The sequence below is a fragment of the Leucoraja erinacea genome, chromosome 1 (genome assembly GCF_028641065.1).
Source record: "Leucoraja erinacea ecotype New England chromosome 1, Leri_hhj_1, whole genome shotgun sequence".
Classification (NCBI taxonomy): domain Eukaryota; kingdom Metazoa; phylum Chordata; class Chondrichthyes; order Rajiformes; family Rajidae; genus Leucoraja; species Leucoraja erinaceus.
In genome coordinates this window covers 116,862,968-116,889,609 of record NC_073377.1, presented here as the reverse complement: position 1 = coordinate 116,889,609, position 26,642 = coordinate 116,862,968, and the positions used below count along the sequence as shown (strand labels likewise).

General features: G+C 44.4%; 1 protein-coding gene across 1 annotated transcript in view; it reads right to left on the bottom strand.

The window, feature by feature from the left end:
* The window catches only part of sgms2a (sphingomyelin synthase 2a), a 117,237-nt gene that overhangs the window by 43,404 nt on the left and 47,191 nt on the right, over positions 1-26,642 (bottom strand). The window contains exon 2 of the mRNA XM_055641886.1: positions 4,224-4,919. Within this exon, the coding sequence (XP_055497861.1) occupies positions 4,224-4,666 (443 nt within the window). The 5' untranslated portion in view covers positions 4,667-4,919. The remainder of the gene's footprint in view (positions 1-4,223; positions 4,920-26,642) is intronic.

Below are 26,642 nucleotides of genomic sequence, written 5' to 3'. Positions count from 1 at the left end.
AGCCTACAGAGCCGGTAACACAGCCGCTCTTCGATCTACCAGGACTGCACTGGAAAAAGGAATCAGGGCAGCGAAACGTGCCTTCGCGGGGAAAATCCAGGAACACCTCTGTGACACAGGAGACACCAGGAGGATGTGGAAGGGAATCCAAACACTGACGGGGTACAAGGCAAGGCAGCAGGTAACCGACACGGTTACAGATCTCTCTCCCAGATGAACTGAACAACTTCTTTGCACGTTTTGATGCAGCAAACACCACACCCAAGGGGAGAGCCAGCCCCTGCTTACAAACCGACCAGCCAGTCCTGACCATAGACTCAATGGACACACGGAGAATCCTGTCTAAGGTCAACCCGTGGAAAGCAGTCGGACCCGACAACATCCCAGGACGTGTGCTCAAGGAATGTGCTGAGGAGTTAGTAGATATGCTAACAGACATCTTTAACATCTCCCTTAGTCAAGCTATTGTCCCCACATGCCTCAAAACCTCCACGATAATCCCCATAGCGAAGAAACCAGTGGTTGCCTGCCTAAATGACTACAGCCTCCCCTCATCGTTAGACCCCCTCCAGTTTGCCTATCGCCCCAACCGCTCTACAGAGAATGCCATCTCTACCACGCTGCACACAGTACTCACGCATCTGGAAAACAAAAACACATACGCCAGAATCCTGTACATTGACTTCAGCTCAGCGTTTAACACCATCATCCCACAGAGACTTGTGGAGAAACTAACTCTGCTGGGCCTCAACACCACCCTGTGTCACTGGATCTTGGACTTTCTGACAGAGAGACCGCAGTCAGTCCGTGTTGGCAAGAACACTTCAGGCTCGATCACGCTGAGCACCGGCTCCCCTCAAGGCTGTGTGCTCAGCCCGCTGTTGTTCACATTGCTCACACATGACTGTGCTGCCAGATTCAGGGACAATAAGATCATAAAATTCGCGGATGACACTACAGTGGTGGGACTCATCAGTGGAGATGACGAATCAATGTACAGGGAGGAAGTACAACAACTAGTGGACTGGTGCGGCAAAAATAATCTAGAATTAAATGTCGACAAAACGAAGGAGATGGTTGTCGACTTCAGGAGGGCGCAGCCAAAGCATACACCCCTCAACATCAGTGGCACTGCAGTGGAGAGAGTGGAGAGCATAAAGTTCCTCGGTGTGCAAATTACAGACAGCCTCACCTGGTCCAGGAACACCACTGGGACCGTCAAACGGGCCCATCAGCGACTGCACTTCCTGAGGAAACTAAAACAGGCCTCACTCCCCACCAACATCCTCAGGACTTTCTACAGGGGTACGGTGGAGTCTGTACTCACGTACTGCATAAATACGTGGTACTGCACCTGCAACTGCTCGGACAGGAAGGCTCTGCAGAGGGTAGTGAGGGGAGCAGAGAGGATCATTGGCGTCTCCCTACCCTCGGTACAAGAACTGTTCCAGAGCCGCTGTCTGAAAAAAGCTCAGAGAATTGCTAAGGACAAACTGCACCCCCTCCACATACACCTGGATCTCCTGCCATCAGGCAAGAGATATCGAAGCATCAAAGCCCGGACTACAAGACTGCTAAACAGCTTCCTACGACAGGCTGTGAGGCTGCTAAACAGTCACTCTGTACTCGCAGTCACCTGATTCTGCGGCTGGCACGGACACTTTAATAACTGGCACTGGCCACTCAAATCAGCTGCCCCGGACATTTTTATGATTGGTTTATTGTATTTTAATATTGTGTTTTACCTGCTTTTAACTATTTATACGGTTCCATCAGGGACTGGATTGTTTTTAGTGTTATTATGTGTGAAATGTTTTAAATTTCATGTGCGATGCTCCGCTATTCACTGGGAAACGTCTTTTCATTTTGCACTGTACAACTGTTGCTTGCAAGATGACAATAAAGGTTGATTGATTGATTGATTGAATGGCCTACTCCTGCACCTATTTTCTATGTATCCGAGTAGCAGATCAGTTCTGATCTTGTGGAATGAAGAGCTTGTTTGAGGGACCTGGTGGCTCAGTCACACTCTTATTTTGTGTTATTTTAAAATCAATGCATGCAAAGTACTGGCGAGTAAAAGGTGGCCAAAGGTGAGAGAAAAAGCAAATTGGAATCAAGGCATGCAGCATGGGGGTAGATGTTTGTAGGCTTGCTGCCGGGACTTTGATCGTGACTTGTTGTGAGGACAATCTGATATTTACTCATTATCAATTGCTCAAAACCAACAAAGTATATCCTTTAATTCTTGCCGACAGGTTACTTATTCACTTTGCAAAACATCGTGGTACATATCGGAAGTTTAGAAAGTGGAACATGTGAGGGACTTTCTGCACTCGGTGTAAACATCAATGGTTTCAACAACACTAGAAAATGGGTTTTCCTCTGGGATTATTAACATCAAGCATTCACTTGTAAAAATTAAAACAGGAGGAACTGATTTACAAAGATTGATTGAAGGATATAGCATGGAATCAAGCTCTTCGGACAAAGGACAAAGGACATTTATTGTCACATACACCAATTGCTGCAATGAAATTTAAGTTGCCATTGCAGCACACAAATAAAATAAACACATTATAGAATTTAGTATTAAACATAAAAAACCATCCCCCCCACAGCAGGATCAATATTTCCCACTGTGAGGGAAGGCAGCAAAGGTCAGTCCACTTCCACAATGTTCGCCGGTGGTCGGAGCCTATTGAGGTCGCCGCTGCGGCGGCCCTATGTTTCAGGCCTCTTCGCCGAGATGATGGAACTCCGGCATTGGAACAGAAGAACACTCTCAGCGGCTTAGAGTTCCGAAACGGCTGTTTCCTCCCGGGGACCACGGCTCCCGAAGTCTACAGGCCGCACTGGGCGGAGCTCCAACACTGGCGACCCTGGCGAAAGATCCCAGGCTCCATGATGATAAAGTCAGCGCTGCCGCGGCTGGAAGCTCCGCAGACCTCAGATCCATGATGTTGAAGTCGGCAGGCCCAGCACTCCGGAGCTCCAACATGGCGACCCGGGTAAGGCATCTCCTCAATCCGCGATGGTACCTCAGCGCTGAAGCTGCAGCTCGAAGCTCTGGCCAGTCTCCGACAGGAAAGGCCGCGCCAATCCAGGTGGTAGACCGCGAGGAGGGGGCGAAGATGCGGCTCGGAGGAAGGACGCATCCTCGCCCAGGTAGGGACTGGAAAAAACAGTTTTCCCCTTCCCCCCCCCAATCCCCCACATAAAAAGACTAAAAGGCCTCCAGAACAAAACTTTTTAACAAACTAAAAATAAAAAAAGGGATTCACCAAGTCCAGGCTGACCATCAATAACCCGTTCACACTAGTTCTTAGTTATCTCACTTTCGCATCCACTCAGGACAATATACAGAGGCCAATTAACATCCAAACCCGCCAGTGATTGAGATGTGAAATAGTCTTTATGTCCCGAAGTATGATAGTGTTTACGTGTAGAAAGATTTTTACTGAACTATGCAAAAAAGGAAATTCACTGTACATGTGTACACTGTGTACATGCGACAATAAAGTACCATTGAACCCTGACAATAGACACAACTTGCTGGAGTAACTCAGTGGGTCAGGCATCATCTCTGGAGAAATGGTATAGGTGACATTTTGGGTCAAGATCCTTCTTCAGACTGAGTCAGGGGAGAAGGAAACTAGAGGTATGAAAAGGTACAGAACAAATTACAGTTGGCACCAAAGACTCAAGAAAGGTGGAGCCCACAATGGTCCATTGTTGGCTGTGGAAGAGGCGGTCCCTCCATTAAGGGATACAAACAGTGAAACGACCAGGGCTTCAGCAGGATGCAGGGAGAGGGAATACAAGGGGTACGCATACATTTGATCTAGTATCATGAAGAATTCTATGTTTAATTTAGAGATACAGCATGGAAACAAGCCCTTCGCCCTTCAACACCATGCCGACCAATGATCACCTGTAAACAGGTTCTATCCTATACCTCCTCAAGGACAATTTACAGAAGACAATTAACCTACAAACCTGCACGTCTTTGGAATGTGGAAGGAAACCGGACCACCCAGAGAAGACCCATGTGGTCAAAGGGAGAATGTACATAATTTATTTACAGATAGCATCCATAGTCAAGATCAAACCTGGGTCTTTGGCGCTGTGAGGCAGCAACTCTATCGCTGCGCCAGTGTGCCGCTCCATGGTAAGGGGAGTATTATTAACAGTATTATTTGACTACATGACACGTCACTCACCGGTAGCGGAGAAGTAACCATTGAATTGTCCACAGACCAACCAGGATCAAGCCATTGACTTCCGAAATCTTGAAAGCCCATTCGACCCGGTCCACGTAGTCAAAGAAAGTGTCGGGTAGGGGAGGGTTTGTTTCCTTGGGAGGGACTCTCTCGTGTACCACAGTGATCATCACACTGGTCATAATCAAGTTGAAAAGCGCATAAACAAAGGCAATGCCTGTTTTCCACCACTCCAGTGGAAATTTATGGCTTGAGTCTGGGACAGAGATCTGGACAAATTCCTTTGGATTCTTCTGGCCTTTCCCAATGCCATTTGGTATATTATTAGACTTGCAACCCTCACTGGCGACAAGGAGTAACATGGATTTGGTATGTCCACTGGAAGGCATGACCTGTTGCCCTCCCTTGCCGCCTTCAAGGTTTAAAGCTTCAATTGCATCCATCAACTACCACCACAAATTTATGCAAGCCCTTTCCAGTCCGTCCTTGTTGCATGAAGAACGATATCAGTACATGATCGTTATTGACATATAGACCGGCCCACTCGGTGAAGATAATTGCAATGTGGTGCAGGAGCCGGTGTGACCCCAGGGTAGTCTGTCGTTCACACTCAGGGTGGCATCCGGAGCAGAGACAACAGTGGAGGTGTCCAACCAGTGCAAAGGTCGCCTCATTCCAGCACCGTTAAAGTCTCACCTGTGAAAAGAAACCCAGAGGTAAGCAGTCATGTTTTAAACAGAAAAGCATTCCATTAAAAATTTCACATACTTAATCCAAAATTATTGGAAGCCAGCACGACTTTACTTTCCGGCAAAGAACACAATCTCAGTGGGTCAGACAGTACCGTTGGAGTAAATGGAAGAACTATTCTTCAGATTGAAAGATAGGGAGGCCAGAACAATATGGAAATTACTTGAATTCAGAAATCAGATAGCTGCACTAGTTCTAGTTTAAATACACCATCCTCAAATGTCGAAACATTAAATTGCACTCCATACAGTTGCTATTATGTAGTCAGATGACTAATCAGCTCTGAAGAAGGGATCCGACCCAAAACATCACCTGCCCATGTTCTCCAGAGATGCTGCTTGTCTTGCTGAGTTACTCCAGCACTTTGTGCTCTCTACAAGATTCCAGCATCAGCAGTTCCTTGTGTCCACATTTAATGTTTTTATTTTGCTTATAATAGTTGCCAAGCACCATTTTTAACTTGCTACTTTATGCATGATAACTCATGACCCATTATAATAACATCTCCAGAACAATCTCACTTCAATCCTTTTGAGTATCATTAATGCAGACCACATGGGTCAACAATTTCACCTAAAACTACATCCATCACTTAAAATTCCAGAGTGCTAACATCAGTTGGAAGCTCAGACAAGAGGTCAATACTCTCCAGCAGAACAAGGAATAGAAATTATAAAATCACTAACTCAATGTTTGCAAGCAAAGTCAACATAAATGCTGTATAATTTGGTAAGATATTGGAAGAGACATGTTTATGTGTCTTGATAGGACTTGGTAGGATGAGGGGGGGGACCTCATTGAAACTTACTGGATAATGAAAGGCTTGCATAGAGTGAACGTGGAGAGTATGTTTCCATTAGTGGGGGAGTTTAGGATCAGTGTGCAGCCTCAGAATAAAAGGGTATCATACCTTTAGGAAGGAGGTGAGGAGGAATTTCTTCCGTTAGAGGGTGGTGAATCTGTGGAATTCATTTCACAAGTTATAGGAGTAGAATTAGGCCATTCGGCCCATCGAGTCTACTCCACCATTCAATCATGGCTGATCTAATCCTTGTTGCATGAAGAACGATATCAGTACATGATCGTTATTGACATATAGACCGGCCCACTCAGTGAAGATAATTGTGATGTGGTGCAGGAGCCGGTGTGACCCCAGGGTAGTCTGTCATTCACACTCAGGGTGGCATCCGGAGCAGAGACAACAGTGGAGGTGTCCAACCAGTGCAAAGGTCGCCAGTTTCCTGCCTTCTCCCGATAACCCTTGACACCCGTTCTAATCAAGAATTTGTCTGTCTCTGCCTTAAAAATATCCACTGACTTGGCCTCCACTGCTCTCTGTGGCAATGAGTTCCACAGATGAACTACCCTCTGACTAAAGCCAATTCCACAGATAGCTGTGGAGGCCAAGTCAGTGGATATTTTTAAAGCAGGGATTGACAGATTCTTGATTAGTAAAGATGTCAAGAGTTATATCAGCCATGATCGAATGGCAGAGTAGCCTTGATGGGCTGAATGACCTAATTCTGCTCCTATCACATGAACATGACTCGTGGGTCTGTTCTAAAAGACAATAGCACGGAGTGCAGCAATTTCCCGGACGTCAACATGGATGTTTGTACTCCAGGTTTAATCTTAGTCTGAAGAAGGGTCCCAAACCAAAATGTCACCTATCCATGTTCTGCAGAGATGATGCCTGACCCGCTGAGTTACTCCAGCACTTTGTGTAATTTTTTTGTAAACCAGCATCTGCAGTTCATCGTTTCGACTCTTAATCTTAGTGTCTTCGTTGTTTTATTAATTGATTGAAAAATACTGCAAGGAAACAGGTCCTACAGCCTACCGAGTCCATGCTGACCATCGATCACCCGTTCACTCCAGTTCTTTTTTATCCCACTCTCGCATCCATTCCCTACACACTAGCAGGTGATGTACCGAGGCCAATTAACATGTTGGGACGTGGGAGGAAACCAGAGTATCCAGAGGAATGCATGTGGTCACAGGGAGAACATACAAATAGTGCACATACAGCAGCCATAGATTCATAGAGCGGGAAAACAGAGCCTTAGGCCTAATTTGCCCAGGCCGACCAACATCCACAGCTACGCCAGTGCCACCTTCCCGCGTTTATTCCATATCTACCAATCCTATCATATGTACCCGTGCTAATGTTTCTCAAAAATTGCAATAGTATCTGTCTCAATTACCTCCTCCGGCAGCTTATTCCATATACTAGCGATGTTACAAAACCTATCTTCAGTGGCGCTGCAGATCTGCCACTGGCCATGTGCACAACTTTGGCGCCTTTGAGGGGGGGTGGGATTAAAATGCAGGTTTGTATCGCTTGTCGGAGAGGGATTTCCTTGGGCTGCTGGTCGATGAAGAAAAATCGATTGGACTTCCGTTCTCGTTTTTTTTAAATAAAAAAAAGCGCTGGACAATTTAATAGTTGGATTAAAGTAAAAGGTGACTTTGAACGCCCTCAACGCCTACAACGTGACGGATCGCAAATTCAGGACAAAACAAAGGATAAGTCGTATATTTCACATATAATCTTGCTTCTTGGGGTGGCTTTAAACTCATTTTACAACGCAAAAATGTTATTTAGGCCCCATACGAACCGGCAGTGTCTGCCTGCCGATATGGGGTTCAGGGCAACGATCCAATCGATCGCATTCCAGAAACACCCACTCGCAAGATTATTTAAATCCTCATTTTTTTGGACAATCATGTCATAAGAGCATCTAAATCATCTATATTTTGTGTAATTGTCTATCCATAGTGAATATTTGTATACTAAATATCCACAACAGTTTTAGCCACATGTATTGTGCAAAACATATTAATTTTGATTATATTGAGAGTGGATGTTTCTAGGTTAATTTATGGGAATTAAACATTAAATTCCTTCCATCTCGCATATAATTTCATGACAGTGAGATTTAAAAATCATGTTATATTGTGAATTCTTGTGTGAATGGGATTACTTATTTGGATACTTAGGCTATTAAAAAAAAATCCTTTTCTTAAGAAATGGATAGATTAGATCTAGTAATTGAATTTAGATGAATTTAATTGATTAGATTAATTTAATTGATTTGATGAAACTAATGAATATGAATTTCTTGTTGGGTATTTACTATTTGTTAACTTTATCATGTCTACCTTTTTTCTAAATGCAACTAATAACTTGTTTCTGTTAATGCTGTTCAGTGTTTTTCTCACTTTACATTTTAAACAGATATCTCCGAAGAAGAAATGCAAAATTGTTAATCCAAATACCCAGCAAAAGAGACTGATTTAGACAGCATTCGCAGAGATTATCCTAATTTGGACTACTCCAAATGTGATGTTCACCAGGACATTCTTAATAGGAAAGTAGTGTGCAGAAAGGCATGTCATGCGTGGTTTGAAGAGCAAAAACTTGTAATTTACAATGCCAAATTTGAAAAGTTGAGGAAAAACAAGATGTACAGAGTTGCTTATTAGTTACAATCTAAGGAGTATGATGATGCTATTGATTGTGATATGCCAGTGTACCAGCTAGCAACTGATCTTCCCCATAAAGACTTGGTCTATTGCTAGACATTGTAATTTATTTACCTATCTGTTACGGATTTACAGCATATAATCCAATAATATTAAAGTTCTGATCTTGAGAATATCACATTTTTGAATTTTCAAGGCAGTCTGGGTGTTTATTACTGTTTCCGTCACAACGGCCAATTTTGTAATTAGCTACAATTAGGTAATTAACTATTGATATGCTTTAATTTCAGGTCATCCAAGTAAGATGTTTTATATTTGTTTCAGAATGCTTCAATCTATAATAACTGAAAATTTCATTCAGTTCTCTTAATTTTTTAGAAAGTTATGGGCTTTTGACTGTCCTTGAACACAGTGTTAAGTCAATGGAAAAGCAATAGGGAACAAGATGCTAATTTCCGAGTATGAAAATGGCCATAACTTGTTTTATACTGAAGATATGAAAGTGAATTAGGTGTCAAATTAAACTTATTTTTATGCTTTATCTGAAGGGATAAATTGCAGACTTGATTTTTTAAATCTCAAAATTTTGTAACATTGCTACATATACCCATTACACTTTGTGCGGAAAAATTACCCCTCAGATTCTTATTCCTTTACTTGCAAGAATATGCAGCCAAGGTAAAAGGAATTGCTTTTGGTGTTAAACTCTTTTGCTTTTGGTTCTTAAACTCATCAGCCAGGGTCAGGATTGAACCTGGGTCACCGGCTCTGTGAGGCAGCAGCTCTACCCGTTGTGCCAATGGGGTGTTGTTTTAAGAAAGATTAGAATATGCTACTTTCAGAAATGCCAATGACTGCAAACGAAAATGTATCTGGCCCTTATAAAATATTGGACTTCCAGTCTCCTACAAGCAGTATCTATTCCAACTGCTTCACGGTAAATAAAAAACGCAGGAGGCTGTTCAGGCGGCATCTGTGAAAGAGAAGCAATGTTGAAGTTTCAAGTCAAAGTTCCTCCATTGGAAATGGGCTCGTGTGCCAGTTTAGTCTTTCAACAACCACACCCTCTGGCAAGAGATTTAAACTGCAATGTAATTGTATTTTATTAACTCCAGAAGCCAGTGCAATTTAATGTTAACAAGGTCAGTGCAACCCAAAAGTAAAATCCAACATCCCATTCATCTCTTCCCCCGCAAGTTAAACTGCTGAACGGCCGAGTGTGCAAACCTTCCATAGAGAAAGAACATTTCAAAGTTGCTACTGAAATGCAGCCTGTAATGAAGACAAGCACTTCACGGCATCTGTGGTTCATTTAGATTTAAAAAATCTATCACCATTCCTCAGTGAGTTTTGACCACAGATGAATGTTGTGTTCCACAGATGCCATTACCATGCTTACTACCTCGTTCAGCCATGGCAACGCATAAATAACTATATGACCTTGGAAAGCTGCAAGCAATCCTTGCAAGAATTGTTTCCAATGGGAGTGTGATTACAGTACAGTAAACCCTTGTTTTAATGGACCTCATTACAATGGATTTCAGTTATAGCAGACGGCTCTACCGATGGCTGCCTGTGCTGACCCCGGATTGCACCGCCTCCCCGGCTGCCCGATGCACCTCATGCCGGTTCCAGGCCTGACCTTCTGCCGCCGCCACCGGCCCTCACAACATCCTCGGCTGCTTCCAGGCAGCCCCACTGCCAGCACTGCCGACCCTGACCCTCACTCCAGCTGCCCGCGGGCCGCGACCATTGACTCTGCCAATCCTTGCCACTTCCCCAGCTGCCAGCAGGCCAGGGCCATCAACACGCCTGCATTCCATGACCAGTTCCAGACAGAGAGTCTGAAGAAGGGTCTTGACCCTAAACGTCACCTATCCATGTTCTCTAGAGATACTGCCTGACCTGCTGAGTTACTCCAGCACTTTGGTTCTTTTGGGTATTAACCAGCAATTGCAGTTGGTTGTTTCTGCCACTTGTACAATGATAATACCTTACTCGGTTATAGTGGACAAATTGACTTATCTTTCCCTCCCCAAATATCTTCTCTCCCCTCCCCCCCTCCACCGTGCCATTTTTGGTAAACAAGCATCTACAGTTCCTTGCTTCTTCATTATTTTCTCCCCCTGACTTGGAGATCCACATCTAAAAGAATAGTTATTACGGCTTCCGATGATTAAAGCATTGGTGATTCATCTCATGCAGTCATTCATATTGACACTTATTTACTAAACTAAAGAATTACTAGTGGCTATCAAGAAAGTTGTTCCAACTGAATTATTTCTCTTAAAAACAAATAATTCCACATTATTTACTTTGTAGAGTCAGTATCATACAGCATAGAAGCAGCCCATTCGGCCCAGTGAATCCATGCTGACCAGCATTATTGAGAGACCACCCCCATGTGGTTCGGCCCCTCAAGGTGTCGGGACATATAAAAGTCCGCGATCACGAGGCTCAGCGTTGGTCTTCTGGAAGAGCGCTCGGGACTGCGTGATATTCTGGAGTGTCTCTGTCTGAGCGAAGCCTAGAGGGCTTGAACAGGCAGACACGAGGATCGAACCCGCGGTGGGATAGGTACAGTGCCTGACCGGCTGAGTTACTCCAGCACTTTGTGCCTATCTTTGGTATAAACCAGCATCTGTGATAAACCAGCATCTGATCTGTGACGCGCTTTTGGTAAAATAAAATGTAGTTGTTTCAAGTGCTTGATTTAGTGTTTTTACTGAAACTAGACTGGGGGGAAGCTTAGAAACGAGCAATTATCAACCCCTTCCACAAATTCTACTGCTGAGCTCCACTCTCAGGGCAAATTGGGGAGACCAATTACCGTACATGTTTGGAATGTGTGAGGAAACCAGAGCTCCCCAAGGATACAGGGAGGCATGCAAACTGCACACAGGTAGTAATCAAGAAAGAAACAACAAGGAACTGCAGATGCTGGTTTATACCAAAGATAGGCACAAAGTGCTGGAGTAACTCAGCCGGTCAGGCAGCATCTCTGGAGGAGAAGGACAGGTGATGTTTCAGGTCGGGACCCTCCAGTCTGAAGGAGGGTGCCGACCTGAAACATCACCTGTCCTTTTTCCTCCAGAGATGCTGCCTGACCCGTTTAGTTACACCATGGTGTGTCTATTTTCAGATAGCAATCAAAGTCAGGATTGAATCTGGACCACGGGCATTGGGAGACAAAGCCTCTACAAGCTGTGCCACAGAGTCGCTCTCAAACATACCCATATGTACTCAATTACTTGACTACAACTTCGCCAGTTGCTATGGTGGGATTTGAATTTGTATCTCTCGATTAATGTGGCTAGAAATCTAGTAGTGTGACCACACCCTTGACCAGCATTTGACATTCAGTCTCCTATGCCTTTGTAATTCAAGTGCTCGACTAGATACTCGTTAAGACGTTGAGAGTCTCCATCTCCAGCACTCCCCTCAGGCAGTGACTTCCAGATTCCAACAGCTCTCTGGATAAGAAAAACTCTTCCTTAGTTCTCCCCACCCATGACTGCAAACCCATGTCCTCCAGTCAAGTCAAGTCAAATTTATTATAGTACAATAGACAATAGGTGCAGGAGTAGGCCATTCGGCCCTTCTACCCAGCACCGCCATTCAATGTGATCATGGCTGATGATCCCCAATCAGGAAGAGGGGTTTCGGCCCGAAACGTTGCCTATTTCCTTCGCTCCATAGATGCTGCTGCACCCGCTGAGTTTCTCCAGCTTTTTTGTGTTCATCCCCAATCTGCACCCCGTTCCTGCCTTTTCCCCATATCCCCATACAGTGTGGTACAAGTAAACATTTCAGGCACCTCTACCTAGTTTAGTTCAGAGATATAGCTTGGAAACCGGCCCTCCGGACCACAGAGTCCACTCTGACTATCGATCACCCGCACACTACTTCTATGTTATCCCACTTTTGCAACCTCCACACTTCGGACAAATTACCGAAGCCAATTAACGTACAGACCTACTGCAATTTTTACAGAGGCCAATTAACCTACAAAACCACGTCTTTGAAATGTGACGAAAAACCAGTCCATTCGGAAAAAACCCATGCAGTCACAGGGACAATATGTAAACTCCGCACAGACAGCACCCACAGTCACATTGAACCTGGGACTCTGGCGCTGTAAGGCGGCAACTCTATCACTGTTTCACTGTGCCGCCTGCTATGGAGGCTGTTTCTATCCATTCTACCTGCACCTCTCAAATCTCCAACACCTCAGATCATGTCACCCCTCAATCTTTTCCACGGAAAGGTAAACAAACCAGTCCTACCTAAGTTTCCTAATACAGGGCTGCCAACTCTCAGGCTTTGAGCATGAGAATAACGCATTTGGGCAAATTCTCATGCTCTCACACTGATCACAAATTTCTCACGCTCTGTCCTGAGAAATTCTGTGATCAACGATAATTTCAAAACTCATATAAACTGCATGGGCCGTGGGTGTTGGGAGAGCCGGGGCTGAGGGAAGGATGGAAGCAGAACCAGCGGCGGGGACAGATGCAGGAAGCCAGGGCTGGCAAGCGTTTGCGGGGCTGGCGAGTGTTTACCGGGCTGGTGAGTGTTTGCGGGGCTGGTGAGTGGCTCGCTGCAGCTCCAGCCATGGAGCAGCTTCAGTGCAAGAGTCCCGGGCCGTCGGAGGCGTCGGAAGCATTGCGCCGTTGCCGTGAGAGTCTCTGTTCCGAAGGTCATATTTAGTTCTTGGAGCTAATGAAATCAAGGGATATGGGGAAAAACTCGGAAAGAGGTACTGATTTTAAATGAATAGCCATGATCTTATTGAATGGCAGCGCTGGCTCGAAGGGCCAAATGGCCTATTCCTGCACCAATTTTCTATGTTTCTATGCTTGAGTATATGGCAATAAAACTCAATCGCTTGATTTTGAAGCATTCATGCATGGTGGAGGTATAATGTAGACATAGAGTGATACAATGTGAAAACAGGCCCTTCGGCGCAACTTGCCCACACCCACCAACATCTCCCAGCTACATGACCTGCTTTTGGTCCATATCCCTCCAAACCTGTCCTATCCATGTATCAGTCTAACTGTTTCTTAAATGTTGGGATAGTCCCTGCCTCAACTACCTCCTCTGGCAGCTTGTTCCATACACCCAACACCATGTGTGGAAAAAATTACCCCTTAAAAAATTACCTCTTAAAATAATTCATACAAAAAACATTGAAATCATACTTTTACAATGCACTGAAACATGATTTTGATACATCAAATTTCAAAAAGTCCCTACCTTGGGAGGGGGGACACCTCCCTTCCACACTCTCTCCCCACTCGGTTGCTCCACTCCCTCACCGGGTACCCCCAAAGCCAGTGATCAGTGATCGCTCAGCCTCCTCACTTTCAAAAAACGCTCTGCGGTCCCTGGTTCAGATGGAGAACACTGCCAGATGTGAGCAGGGAACTGAGGCCAGTTGTCCATGATGTCTGGATCCCAATGCTCAGCGCTTCATGTTTCAGAGTTGGCTAATGTTATTCATTTGTAATTAGCCTGATTTGTAATTAGTTGACAAAACCTTAATTTATTAATCTGGAATATCCAGGGGGATGGGATAAGTGTAATATTGAAATGACATGCAAGGTGTCAGGCTGTCTATCACAACATATAGCCCCGATAACCCATTACTTCCTTCAGTTAAATATTGGATAGGTAGCACTATTGTCATTTTCCACTCAACTATTATGTTTGTTTACCTCACTGACTATTTCTAACAAAATGCCTTTGACAGGTTGAATAGAAATGTCCCCAATCTCGTTGTTTTATTAATTGAACTCGTAGATTAACATCCTCAAGGAGTGTAATCAGATGGAAACTGATTCAGATGCGATATTTAAGAGCATGTTCAAAGAAGGGGAGTGACACAGATGCTTGCAGGGGAATGTGTGAGGAGATTATCATTTGTCTTTAGTTTTAGCGTGAACCAGGACATCTGAAGATTCAAAGTTTAATATAATAATTGTACTGATACTGACCCCAACCAACCACATAATGAATATCATCCATTCCGGAGGTTTGACTTTTATGATGCCATTTAATCTTCACTTGGATTTCAATCACTTCAATGTAAAAGTAATTGGGAATGGGGAGCATTGGAACAAAAATTTGCCCTCGGTACATATTAACTGTAATATAATAATTTCTGCATGTTGGTAGATGCAATCAAAACAAAGATCTTTTTTTTTATCATTGTTGTGTTATGAATACCACAGAAAATATTATGTACTCTCAAGATCACATTTAATAGAATAATATTGCTTAAATATATAGTTATTGGACTTTGCATTTCGGAAACGTCCCAGCTGAGAGGAATACAGCAAAATACTGAAAATATTGGGGGTGAAAATGACTTCAGGACAGTTTGTTAGGAAACTGAAAAATGGTAACAGAATACTTACACAGCTGAGTGAGTATAATTTTATGGATGATAAATTGTGTTCAACCAATTGATGACTTCTTTGACAAAGCAACTAGCATGTTAGATAACAAGGAAGCCAATGGATGTAGCAAATTTAGTTATAGATAATTTGGTCTGTGAAGTGCCCCATAAAAGATTACTGCATTAGATAACATAATAGGTTAAGTCCAGGAGGTCAGATATGGGGCTTTATGTGAGGGCCAGATATATTGTCAGTGCAGAGGGGCTAGGAACAAGGCCAAGTGTGCATCCAGAGTCAAGGTCTGGAATAGTACTAGGTGTGCAGTCAAAGCTGGGAGCGTTCAGCACTGGGACCTAAGCAGGTAAGCAGCTAATGCTCAGGGTAGAACAGGGGGAGGGGGCAGGTGTAAGGCTGGACTCAGGGTCAGGAATGAGAGAAGGTATGCAACTGGAGTCAGGGTCAGGAGTAGTACCAGGTGTGCAGTGAGACCCAGGTGTCAACATGGGTCGTGTTTGATTATAAGTTTGATTTTCATGCATGAATTGGGATGCCCCAACGTTAATTAATTTCCGTATTTCCCACCTTGACAACAGGAAATACAAATTGCGCTTTGTTAAATAAAGATTCAACAAAATCAAAATAACATTTGCCATACGGGCATTTTTTTTCCCTCTGCAAACATGGATAACAACAGACGCTGTGGGTAACAAACGATGTGTTAACTGCTACCCTGCACACCGGTGTTCCTCAGGGCGTAGTAAAATACAACTTTACTCCCTCTTCACCTATGAAAAATCCTCATGTTAAAACACCATACAAGTATGCAGATTTAGGATGATTGGCCTCTTCAGCAACAACGATCTGACAGGTGTTCCAATCTTAGCATCTCGTGCGCTGACAACAACCTGCCCTAACTCGAAGACCATAGCTATTGATTTTCAGGAAGTCCGTATCGAACGCACTCCCCCATGGAAACGCTTCAAGTTAACGTGTTTCTAGTGTGGTGGTAAGAGGAGGGGGGGGGATGACTAGGATTAAATACCATATCTTTGCATTTATATAGCAATCTTCTGCTGAGGAGACTGAAGAAGTCGAAATTTGTATTTTATTTCAAAGTGGGAATCGAGGCATCCTTATAGGGACAGAGATGTTATACACAGAGATTTTGATAGGACCGGAAACGTTACAGCAGCTGAGTAAATTGCTATTGGTCAAATGGTACAATGGTTCAAAAGAAGATCTGTCGGCGGGGGGGGGGGGCATCGCCAAGGAAGCTATCTATAGCTTGGGACTTGCCTAAATCCGAGTACTGAGACAGATTCTCATTCCGACACCGAGGAACAGCTTCTTAGACAATAATACATTTTATGCAAACATCACAACTGTTTGTTGGCCAATGGATCAACCGACTCCCCCCGGATGGTACATTTTTTTAAATTCAAATAAAACTAATGTTCTTCTTGTGAGGATGCTACATCAAACTACAATTCAACAATGACAATAAAATGAATCTGGATAAATCAGACCAATTCATCTGATTTTCATAGTTGGTCTCCATTTAATTTTCCGTTTTTTTTGGAATCAAATGCTTTGTGCAATACACAATTGTAAAAAATAATTTGCTACGTTTTTTTACAGGACATGGACGAGGGTTGGTCAAGACTATAAATAATGATCTCCTTTTCTTTTCACTAACTTTCTCTCTCCTCGGTTAAAACAATACGCTTTCAATTTACTCGTTTTTTCTTAGCTCTCTGATAGGTTTTTCAATTTTCTCTATCCTTACTCGATTCTAACCTCTTTTTTTTTATTCTCTGGTCTTTTTCAATGTAACTCCGAATGGAAAAAAAAAGAAACGTTGTACATAAAATGTATTATGAAAAATATATTAGGGCACTTTGGTGCCATATACTGTGCTTACTTCTAATAAAATAAAATATTAAAAAAAAATTTCAAGGTGGGAATTGGCAGATAGGGACAGAGATATTTATACAGAGATTTCCAGGAAGGAACATACAGCAGCTGAGTGATATATTGACAAATGGTCCTAATGGTAAAACGAGCTATTACGGTATGACTAGGTGTTGGGGGTGGGGGTATCAAATTTTTACATCCTGAGTATATTTTACTCATGATGGATTATTTTTCACACGTTGAAAAATCTTCACGACAATACCTTTAATGCAATTACCTGCCGTTAGCGCTGATATGGATCAACAGACTCTTTATAACAATGAGGAAAATTATATAGGAACCAATGATCCTTCTGCAGTTACATCAAACTACAATTCAAAGGTAATGAATATACTGAGTATTCTTATTTCCATCATGAACATACAATAGTGATATAGGACACCAGGCCCTACTACGGTAAACTCACGAGCTACTACGGTATGACTATGTGTTAAAAAGTATCAAATTTTTACATCCTTAGTATATTTTACTCATTCCCGGGATGGTGGGACTGTCATATGCTGAGAGTATGGAGCAGCTGGGCTTGTACAGAAGGATGAGAGGGATTCTCATTGAAACATGTAAGATTGTTAAGGGCTTGGACACACTGGAGGCAGGAAATATGTTCCCGATGTTGAGGGAGTCCAGAACCAGGGGCCACAGTTTAAGAATAAGGAGTCAGCCATTTTGAACGGGAATGAGGAAACACTTTTTCTCACAGAGAGTGGTGAGTGCAGAATTCTCTGCCTCAGAGGGCGGTGGAGGCAGGTTCTCCAGATGCTTTCAAGAGAGAGCTAGATAGGGCTCTTAAAAATAGCGGAGTCAGGGGATATGGGGAGAAGGCAGGAAAGGGGTACTGATTGTGGATGATCAGCCATGATCACATTGAATGAATGTGATATGAAAGTGAATTAGGTGTCAAATTAAACTTCTTTTTATGCTTTATCTGATGGGATAAATTGCAGCTTGATTTTAAAAATCTCAAAATGTTGTAACATTGCTAGAAAATGTACCTGCATCTTAGAGAAACAGAAACATAGAAATTAGGTGCAGGAGTAGGCCATTTGGCCCTTCGAGCCTGCACCGCCATTCAATATGACCATGGCTGATCATCCAACTCAGTATCCCGTACCTGCCTTCTCTCCATACCCTCTGATCCCCTTAGCCACAAGGGCCACATCTAACGCCCTCTTAAATATAGCCAATGAACTGGCCTCAACTACCCTCTGTGGCAGAGAGTTCCAGAGATTCACCACTCTCTGTGTGAAAAAAGTTCTTCTCATCTCGGTTTTAAAGGATTTCCCCTTTATCATTAAGCTGTGACCCCTTGTCCTGGACTTCCGTAACATCGGGAACAATCTTCCTGCATCTAGCCTGTCCAACCCCTTAAGAATTTTGTAAGTTTCTATAAGATCTTGGAGGCTGAAGGTTATGTTGTTAGCCAAGAAAGATAGACTTTGTTATCCCTCAGTACAGCAACATCAAAAACAATGTTGCTGTACTGAGGGATAGCCAAGTCTATCCCTCATTGCTAGCAGCTGACGGGAAGCGGCTGTAAAGTGGGAAGCGGCTGTAAAAGGACAGCGTTGCTGGGGGGGGGAAAGTTCCTTTCAGAGCGTGTGGGTAGTCTGTCCAGGAGTAAAGTTGCGGGGAGGGCAGGAGCGTTGAGGAGGGGGTCGGCTGAAGATCATCCAGCTCAAGAGCTGGTCAGCGGGCGATGGATAACAGGCAAGCGGGCGGTGGAGCTTACTCCATATGGCGGTGCGAGTAACCTCAATTGATCCCTTGTTCGTGCTGACACAGGAATAAGCTCCACCGCCCACTGTGATGTTATCCATCACCCGCTGACCCGCTCCGCTCTATGATCTTTGCTCTTGAGCTAGTCCCCTCACTGTTCAGATGGGGAGCACTGCCAGAGATGAGCGGGCCGGCAGAATGCGCTAAGATGGCAGTCGGTTCCGCTGTCCGGTGATGGAGGCCTTTCATAGGCGAGCTGCTTCTCTCCCCGGCCACAATGCGGTAGCTCCGCGCCCGGAGTGCCGCGGCAGCGGAGAGTGTTACTGGCATGAACCCGACCCCATCCTTCTCAACGCTCCTGCCGTCCCCACAACTTTACCCCTGGCTAGACTCCCCACACGTTGTGAAAAGGAACTCTCCCCCGAATTGTCATATTACTCACGCCACATGACTCATTTATAATTATTTATTTATATTTCAATGAAAATGTTTTCCCAATTGGGCCCCGCACCTCCTAAGGCCGACCCTGGCTACGCTCCCTCGGGCTTGGTCTCTCGCAATTTCTCACTCCCAACTCTCACCCAATGTTGGCAGCCCTGCCTAATATCAGAAACCCTTCATCCCAAGTAACCTCCATGTGAATCTACTCCAGACCTGCCCCAGTGCAAGCCTATCATTCCTTTTGCTATAGATGCTGTGACTGCAACACACAATTGCTGAAAACCTTTTGCTCTCTGATCATTCTTCACTTACAAGTCAAATCATATGGTTTATAGTATGTGACTGAGTGGTAGAATCTGTGGGGAGGAGGGTGGGCGGAGGGGGGGGGGGATGGGTTAATTGATGGCGAATAAGGTGGTGAATAAAATGGGATGAGAATAAATGGGTGGTGATGGTCAGCATGGAATCGTTGAGCTGAATGGCCTGTTTCTGAGCTTTTTTTCCCCCCCATTAACAAGGAACTTTTATTCAAATAATCAGCTACAAAATACTGGAAAAACTGCCCGACTGTTTGAAAACATTAATCAATCAGCAAATTACAATGTCATGATCATTATCCATGATGCAGTCGACTCCCTGTGGCCACCAGCATCAATGGAAGGCCTCCTGAGTCCCCATGGACACCGCATGTTCCCTCTCCAGGGTCACGCGGGCACGGACATAGGCCCGGAAGAGGGGCACACAGTCGACTCAGGCAGAACCCCCGACTGTCCCTGTTTCTGTGCTGTGTGACACTGACTCTCGAATGGTAAATGGAAATATTTATTTAAGAGTAATAATTCAGTGTGCAACACATATTTCTTGGTCATTCTTTCAGTTAATAAATAATTGTCATTATGACTGTCAGTCAAATTCAGGAATAGTTTCTTCCCAGCTGATATCAGGCAACTGAACCATCCTACCACCATAACCAGATGGTGGTCCTGAGCTACTATCTATCTTGGTGGAGACCCTCAGACCAACTTTAATCATACCTTACCTTGCACTAAACATTTATCATGTACCTGAAGACTGTGGATGGATCGATTGTAACCATGTATAGTTTTTCCACTGACTAGTTTGCACGCAACAAAAGCATTTCACTCGGAACATGAGACAATAAACTAAACTTAAATCATTGTCAAAAGCCAAAGAGGACATTTCATTCCAACCAAGCTTTCCCACAGAATCTCCACGCACATCAGTCACTACAAAGAGCAGCGAGTTTGTGGTTTCAATGAACTCCGCCCCTCTCTAGTCCAAGTGAAATTGAACTTCACACATAACCAATTTCTTCCCACAGGCATGCAGGTCAATAAAGTGCCATCTTTCAAAGGGGTAGCATTAGAACATGGAACAGAACAACACAAAACAGAATGTCCTTTGGCCCACAATGCGTATGTCAAACATGATGCTAAGACCATCGCTTATCTATCTGAACATAATCAGGGGCACAGTAGCGCAGTGGTAGAGCTGCTACCATACAGTGCCAGAGATCCGGGTTTGTACGTGGAGAGTTCTATCTGTGCAGAGTGCCATCTGCACAGAGTTTGCCTCCTCAGCTTGCGCCGGTTCCAGGCCAGACCTTCTGCCGCCACCACCTCCGGGTGCTCTGGTTTCCTCCCACACTCCAAAGATGTACAGGTTTGTAGGTTAATTGGATTTGTGAAAATTGTAAATTGTCCTTAGTGTGTAGGATAGTGTAAGTTGGACGGCGCGGACTCGGTGGGCCGAAGGGCTCGTTTCCGTGCTGTATCTGTAAAGACTAATCCATATCACTCCATTCATTGCATATCCATATGCCTATCCACGTCTGTTAAAAAGTCGCAGTGGAAATAGTTCTTTTGCAAAAGACTGCCAACATTCTGAACTCTTTACAACTGGCTGCTATGTTTTTGTTTTAAAGTGTCATAATCAGAAAAACATTTTACAGTCAGGCTGTAAATGTGATGAACACAGAACATTCACCTATTGGAGTCCTCTTTATAATCTCCCATTATCTCAAATCTAAATCAGAAGATTGTGTCCTGTACTATACTCTGACGTTAAGCACGGTATACTGTTCCATGCAATGTGTTGGCAAATTGCCTTGGAAACCTGGCTTAAAGTGCAGGCCAATTACACTGGCTTATACTCCTATGCCATAAGCTATTCAATCTTCCTCTAATGTAGAAACCTAATTTGAAGCAAGCTGCTAAAGCATAATCACATTTGCACTTTACGTATCGTTTTTCATGTCCTTTATAGGATACGAAAGGTGTCTCAAAATGGTGCCGTATTAGTTTAGTTACTGGTACAGCATTTCCAAATTTCGTGAATGCACGAGGCTGCAGAGGGTGGTGGACGCAGCCCACCAAGATTACGGTAAGTCTTTGCCTTGCCTTCCTGCTGCTGCCACCGGGCAGGAGGTACAGAAGCCATCAGTTTCAGAGAGCTATCTCTCCTAGAACTACAGTATCATCTTCTTGAATAAACCCACGCCACCCCAATCGTACTTTGACAATGGAACACTATGGACCACCTGTAGAAACAAGGAACTGCAAATGCTGGTTTACAAGAAAGGACACAAAGTGCTGGAGTAACTCAGCGGGTCTGGCAGCATGTCTGGAGAACATGGATAGGTGAACGTGGAGATGACAAAGCGATCTGCCAGGCTTTGTGCTGCCCCTCCACTCTTCTAGCCTTCTTTCCCCTTCACAGGGCTCTCGCTTAACTTTTTTTCCCTGTTGCCAGCCGGGCAACCTTGGCAGCTTTTTAAGTTGCCAAATGACAGTTTAGGTAGTCATTTAAGACGGCTTGCATGATGCGTGCGATAATGTGCTCGGACGAAGTGCGTGGTTACCATTCGGAATTATACTCAATGAAGCATTCACATGTTATTTCTGTTTCAAATAAAGTCACAAACTAAACATTCACCAATCAAGACATGATATATCCCACAATGACACGCAGCGAAATTATAAGACAGTATCTCAACTCTTTTTACACATTGCAATTAATGCAATTTCTATTAGTTCTTTCCACCTCCAAACAAAAATGTGGTTGGATTATTCAGCGTATGATCAACCTGTGTCAATAAATCCTGGACCATGGTAACATATATGCGTACGTAGAGTTGTGAGTGTTGCTCATTAAATAACTACAGCACTGATACTCCATATTAAGAGCATTGATTTGTCGTTAAAATGAATTCTGTATCGTGTCAACGTGTCAACGGTAGCAGTGACAATCAAACACTGCGGTTTTAATGTTCCACGTGTTCACAATTTAATTAATCCATCTTTATGGATTAAAACAAATAATAACATTGGGAATTAAAACACATTTGATTGCATTCCATTATCAAACATAGTCAATGTTCGCTCTGAAGACATTTCCATGACTATAGGGTCAGGGAGGGGGTTGTGTGAATCAGAGTGGGGTGGATAGATGGCGGGGGGGTTAGAAGGCAGTCGGTGCAGAATGGATGGATTGAGGCAGGTGAATTAGTACGTGTTGGTTGGAGTATGTAAAATTGTGAGGGGAGAGCACGGGGGATGTCAGTGATGTTGAATGGGGGGGATCAGTACGGGATGGATGGGGGTAGACAAAAGTGCTGGAGAAACTCTGCGGGTGAGGCAGCATCTATGGAGCGAAGTAAATAGGCAACGTTTCGGGTTGAGACTCTTCTTCAGACTGTTCCCCCCATTCTTATTGAATGGGAGGATCAGTACAGGATGGATGGGTAGGGGAGATCAGCGCAGGATGAATGGGGGGGTCAGTACAGTGTGGATCGGAGGATCTGTGCAGGATGAATGGGAGATCACTACAAGATGAATGAGGGGAAGGTGCAGGGTAAATGGAGGGTGGGTCAGTACGGGATGAATGCGTGGATTAGTACAGGATGGATGGTGGAGAAGTGCAGGATGGATGGGAAAGGGGTAAGTACAGGGTGAATTGATGGATGGGGTGGGGGGGGGGGCGGCAGGAGAATTAATGCGAGGTGGATAGAGTGATCAGCGCAGGATGAATAGATGGGGGGGGGAGATGGGGAGGGTAGCACAGGGGATGTCAGTGAGGACTGAATAGAGGCGGGAATGGAGATCAGTGCGGGATGTAGAGGGGGGGGGGTGGAGGGGGGCGTACAAGAGAAAGAGAGAGAGAGAGAGAGAGAGAGAGAGAGAGAGAGAGAGAGAGAGAGAGAGGGAGGGCGGGGGCGAGGTGGGGAGGAAGGAAGGTCAGCGCTCCTCGGACAACATCGCCCGCTGCCTTGGCCATTGGGATTTCCTCTCCGCTGCCTGACACGCGGAGTTAATCCAGTTCTTCAGTATCTGGTTGCCAAGCCGGGCAAAATGACTCGGTGTTTAGGTTGCCCAGCAGCTCTTTGAGTGGTCAGTGGCACCCGGGCAACCGCTAATTTCGAGCCCTGCATCACCCCTGCAATCAGTCTGAAGAAGGACCCCGACCTGAAATGTCACCCTTCCATATTCTCCAGAAATGCTACGTGGCCCACTGAGTTACTTCAGCATTTTGTGTCTTTAAATGTTGGCCACAATACATTCTTAAGCGCGTGCGTTCTTTCACAGGAAACTTTGCGCCCAAATTAGTTTCACAGTCTAACTGGCCATGCTCCCAGGACAAAAATATCAGCTCCTTCCAATATTCCTATTGGGGAGTTGTTTTTGCTACTATGTTCTCTACTGCTTGGGGAGCAAGTCCAAGCCTCTTTTTTTTATCACTCTGAGGGATAAACATTCAAATGCCCAACAGATGAAATGTTGCCATAATGTTTGAACAGCATATATGCTTTCATTTTTCCACCTCATCCATTCTACACAACTTCAATTTGTGTTCAATGGATGAATTGTGAAGAAGGGTTTCGACCCGAAACGATGACTATTTCCTTTGCTCCATAGATGCTGCCTCACCCGCTGAGTTTCTCCAGCATTTTTGTCTACCTACAATCTGTGTGGCCTGCGGCAATTGTCAGCCAAATCAACAGCCAGAATTGTCCCCCCCCCCCCCCCCCCCCCCCGTGCTACAACTGGACTCACATTATTTTCTCCACTTTCACCTATATTCCTTCCTCTGGCATCACAATTCGCACCTCTTCTATCATTATTTCACAACTTTTGTCTTTTCAACTCTGGCCATCGTCCTTGCCCCTCCGCTCTTCCAGCTTTTTCTCCCCACCCTCCACAATCCGTCTGAAGGTCTCAACCTGATACATCAACCATCCATGTTCTCCATAGATGCTGCCTGACCCACTGAGTTACTCCAAGATCATGTGTCCTTCCACCTACCACGAATCAGGCTTTGTCCTGCCCCTCCTATGTTCCAGCTCCCTCCCCCCCCCCCCCCCCCCCCCCCCCCCCCCCACCCCTCCATACAATGAGGAACAATGCAGAAGATGACCGAACTTCATTGCCTTCCCTCACAGTGGGAAACGTTGATTCCGCTGTGGGGGGATGTTTATGTTAAACTCTATCGTGTATCGTGTTCTTTTTTATTCGTATGGCTTTATGGTAACTCAAATCTCTCTGTACCAATTGGTGCAGGTGACAATAAATGGAACTTGAACTTGATACAGTCAGTCTGAAGAAGGATCCAAACAGAAAACATCGCCTATCCTTGATCTCCAGAGATGTTACCTGACCTATTGAGTTACTCCAGCATTGTGTCTTTTTTTCTAAAATAGCATCTGCAGTTCCTTGTGTCTACTGGTTTAATGTGTCCAGTTCTTGTCATTACACCTTAGGGAGTATGTGAGGTCCTAGAGAGGAGACAGCAGAGGTGTAGTCATGGACTATGCAACAGAGAACCAGGCTATTCGGCTCAATGGGACCTTGTTGACCCATTAGTCCTAATTCTACACCAATTCCGATTTATTCTCCTCATATTCCCATCAATCCCTCTAGATTCTATTACCCGCCTCCGCACTATGGATAACTTTCATTGGACCATGAACTGCTTGATCTGCACATCTTTGTTGTGTGGAAGGAAACATTTTTCTTCCTATATTCACCTATATTCCTTCCTCTGGCATCACAGGACGACAGATAGCACAATGGGCTAAGAGTTCGGCTGGCGACCGGAAGGTAGCCGGTTCAAATCCCGCTTGGAGTGCATACTGTCGTTGTGTCCTTGGGCAAGACACTTCACCCACCTTTGCCTGTAATGGAATGTTACGGCGGCAGGCGCGGGCACACCGCGACGCCCTGTGTCTCCCTTTCAAGGGAGATGCTAAAAATGCATTTCGTTGTCTCTGTACTGTACACTGACAATGACAATAAATTGAATCATTTCATTTCATTTCATTTCAAACAGGGTAATCTGGGCAAAATCAAAACTGTTACAGGGAGAACATGCGCACTCCACGCAGACTTCAACCGAGGTCAGGATCCAACCTGGGTCACCAGAGCTGAAATGCAGCAGCTTTACTAGCCACGCCGCTGTGCTGCCCTCAAGTGAAGTATAAAGAGATTAGATCAGTTGAGGCTGTTCTCTTTGTAGCAAACAAGGCCGAGAGGAGATGGTGAAGATTAAGCAATAGTGAGTTATACAGTTGTAGAGAGAGAATAGTTTCAATATCAGAGTTCATCAACCCAAGATCAAAGAGAGAGATTAGTAGTTGCCTGCAGATTTCACAGCCAATGGCCCATTTTAAATGTATCCACCTTTGTTCTGGATTATTTTCAGCTAAAAATAGTTTATTTGTATCTGCAGGACCAGCTTCCTTTATACATTTGAACTACTTGATTAGACCAGTGGTTCCCAACCTTTTTTAGTTTATGGCCCCCTTGGGCTCATTCATTTTTCTGTGGCCCCCCCTGACATTATTAGCGGGGAAAAAAGTGGCCCCCTTCATTGAATCTGTGGCCCCCTAAATCCCCAACTTTTTCTGTGGCCCCCCTGAAATTTGCCATGGCCCCAGGTTGGGAATCACTGGATTAGACCATCCCTTAATCTTAGCCCAACCTGGCTGGTAGGTTGTTGGGCACTGTAATTTGGTCCTAGTGTGTAGGAGAACCAAAGGGGGGAGAAGTGAGGCCGTATTTGAAGTATTGTGTTCAGTTTTGCTCACCATGTTATATGAAAGATGTTGTTAAACTGGAAAGCGTACAGCCTGAGCTGTTGGGAGAGGTTGAGTAGGCGAGGACTTTATTCCTTGGAACACAGGAGGATGAAGGGTGATCCTATCGAGGTGTATAAGATCATGAAAGGAATAGAGTAAACACAGTCTTTTACCTAGAGTAGGGGAATCAAGAACCAGAGGACATACGTTTATGGTGAGGGGAGAAGATTTAATAGGAAACTGAGTGGCAACTTTTTTTTAATACTCAGAGAGTGGTGGGTGTATGGAAAGAGCTGTCAGAGGAGGTGGTTGAGGTAGGTACTATCACAACATTTAAGAAACATTTGGACAGGTACATGGATAGGATAAGTTTAGAAGGATATGGACTAAACACAGGCAGGTGAGACTGGTGTAGATGGGGCATTTTGGTGTGCAAATTGTGCAAAAGGGCTTGTTTCCCTGCTGTATGGTTCTATGACGATTAAAAGAATGAAATGGGATTAGTGTAGGATTAAGCTAATTGGGTGGTTGAAGGTTATCACCTACTCAGTGGGC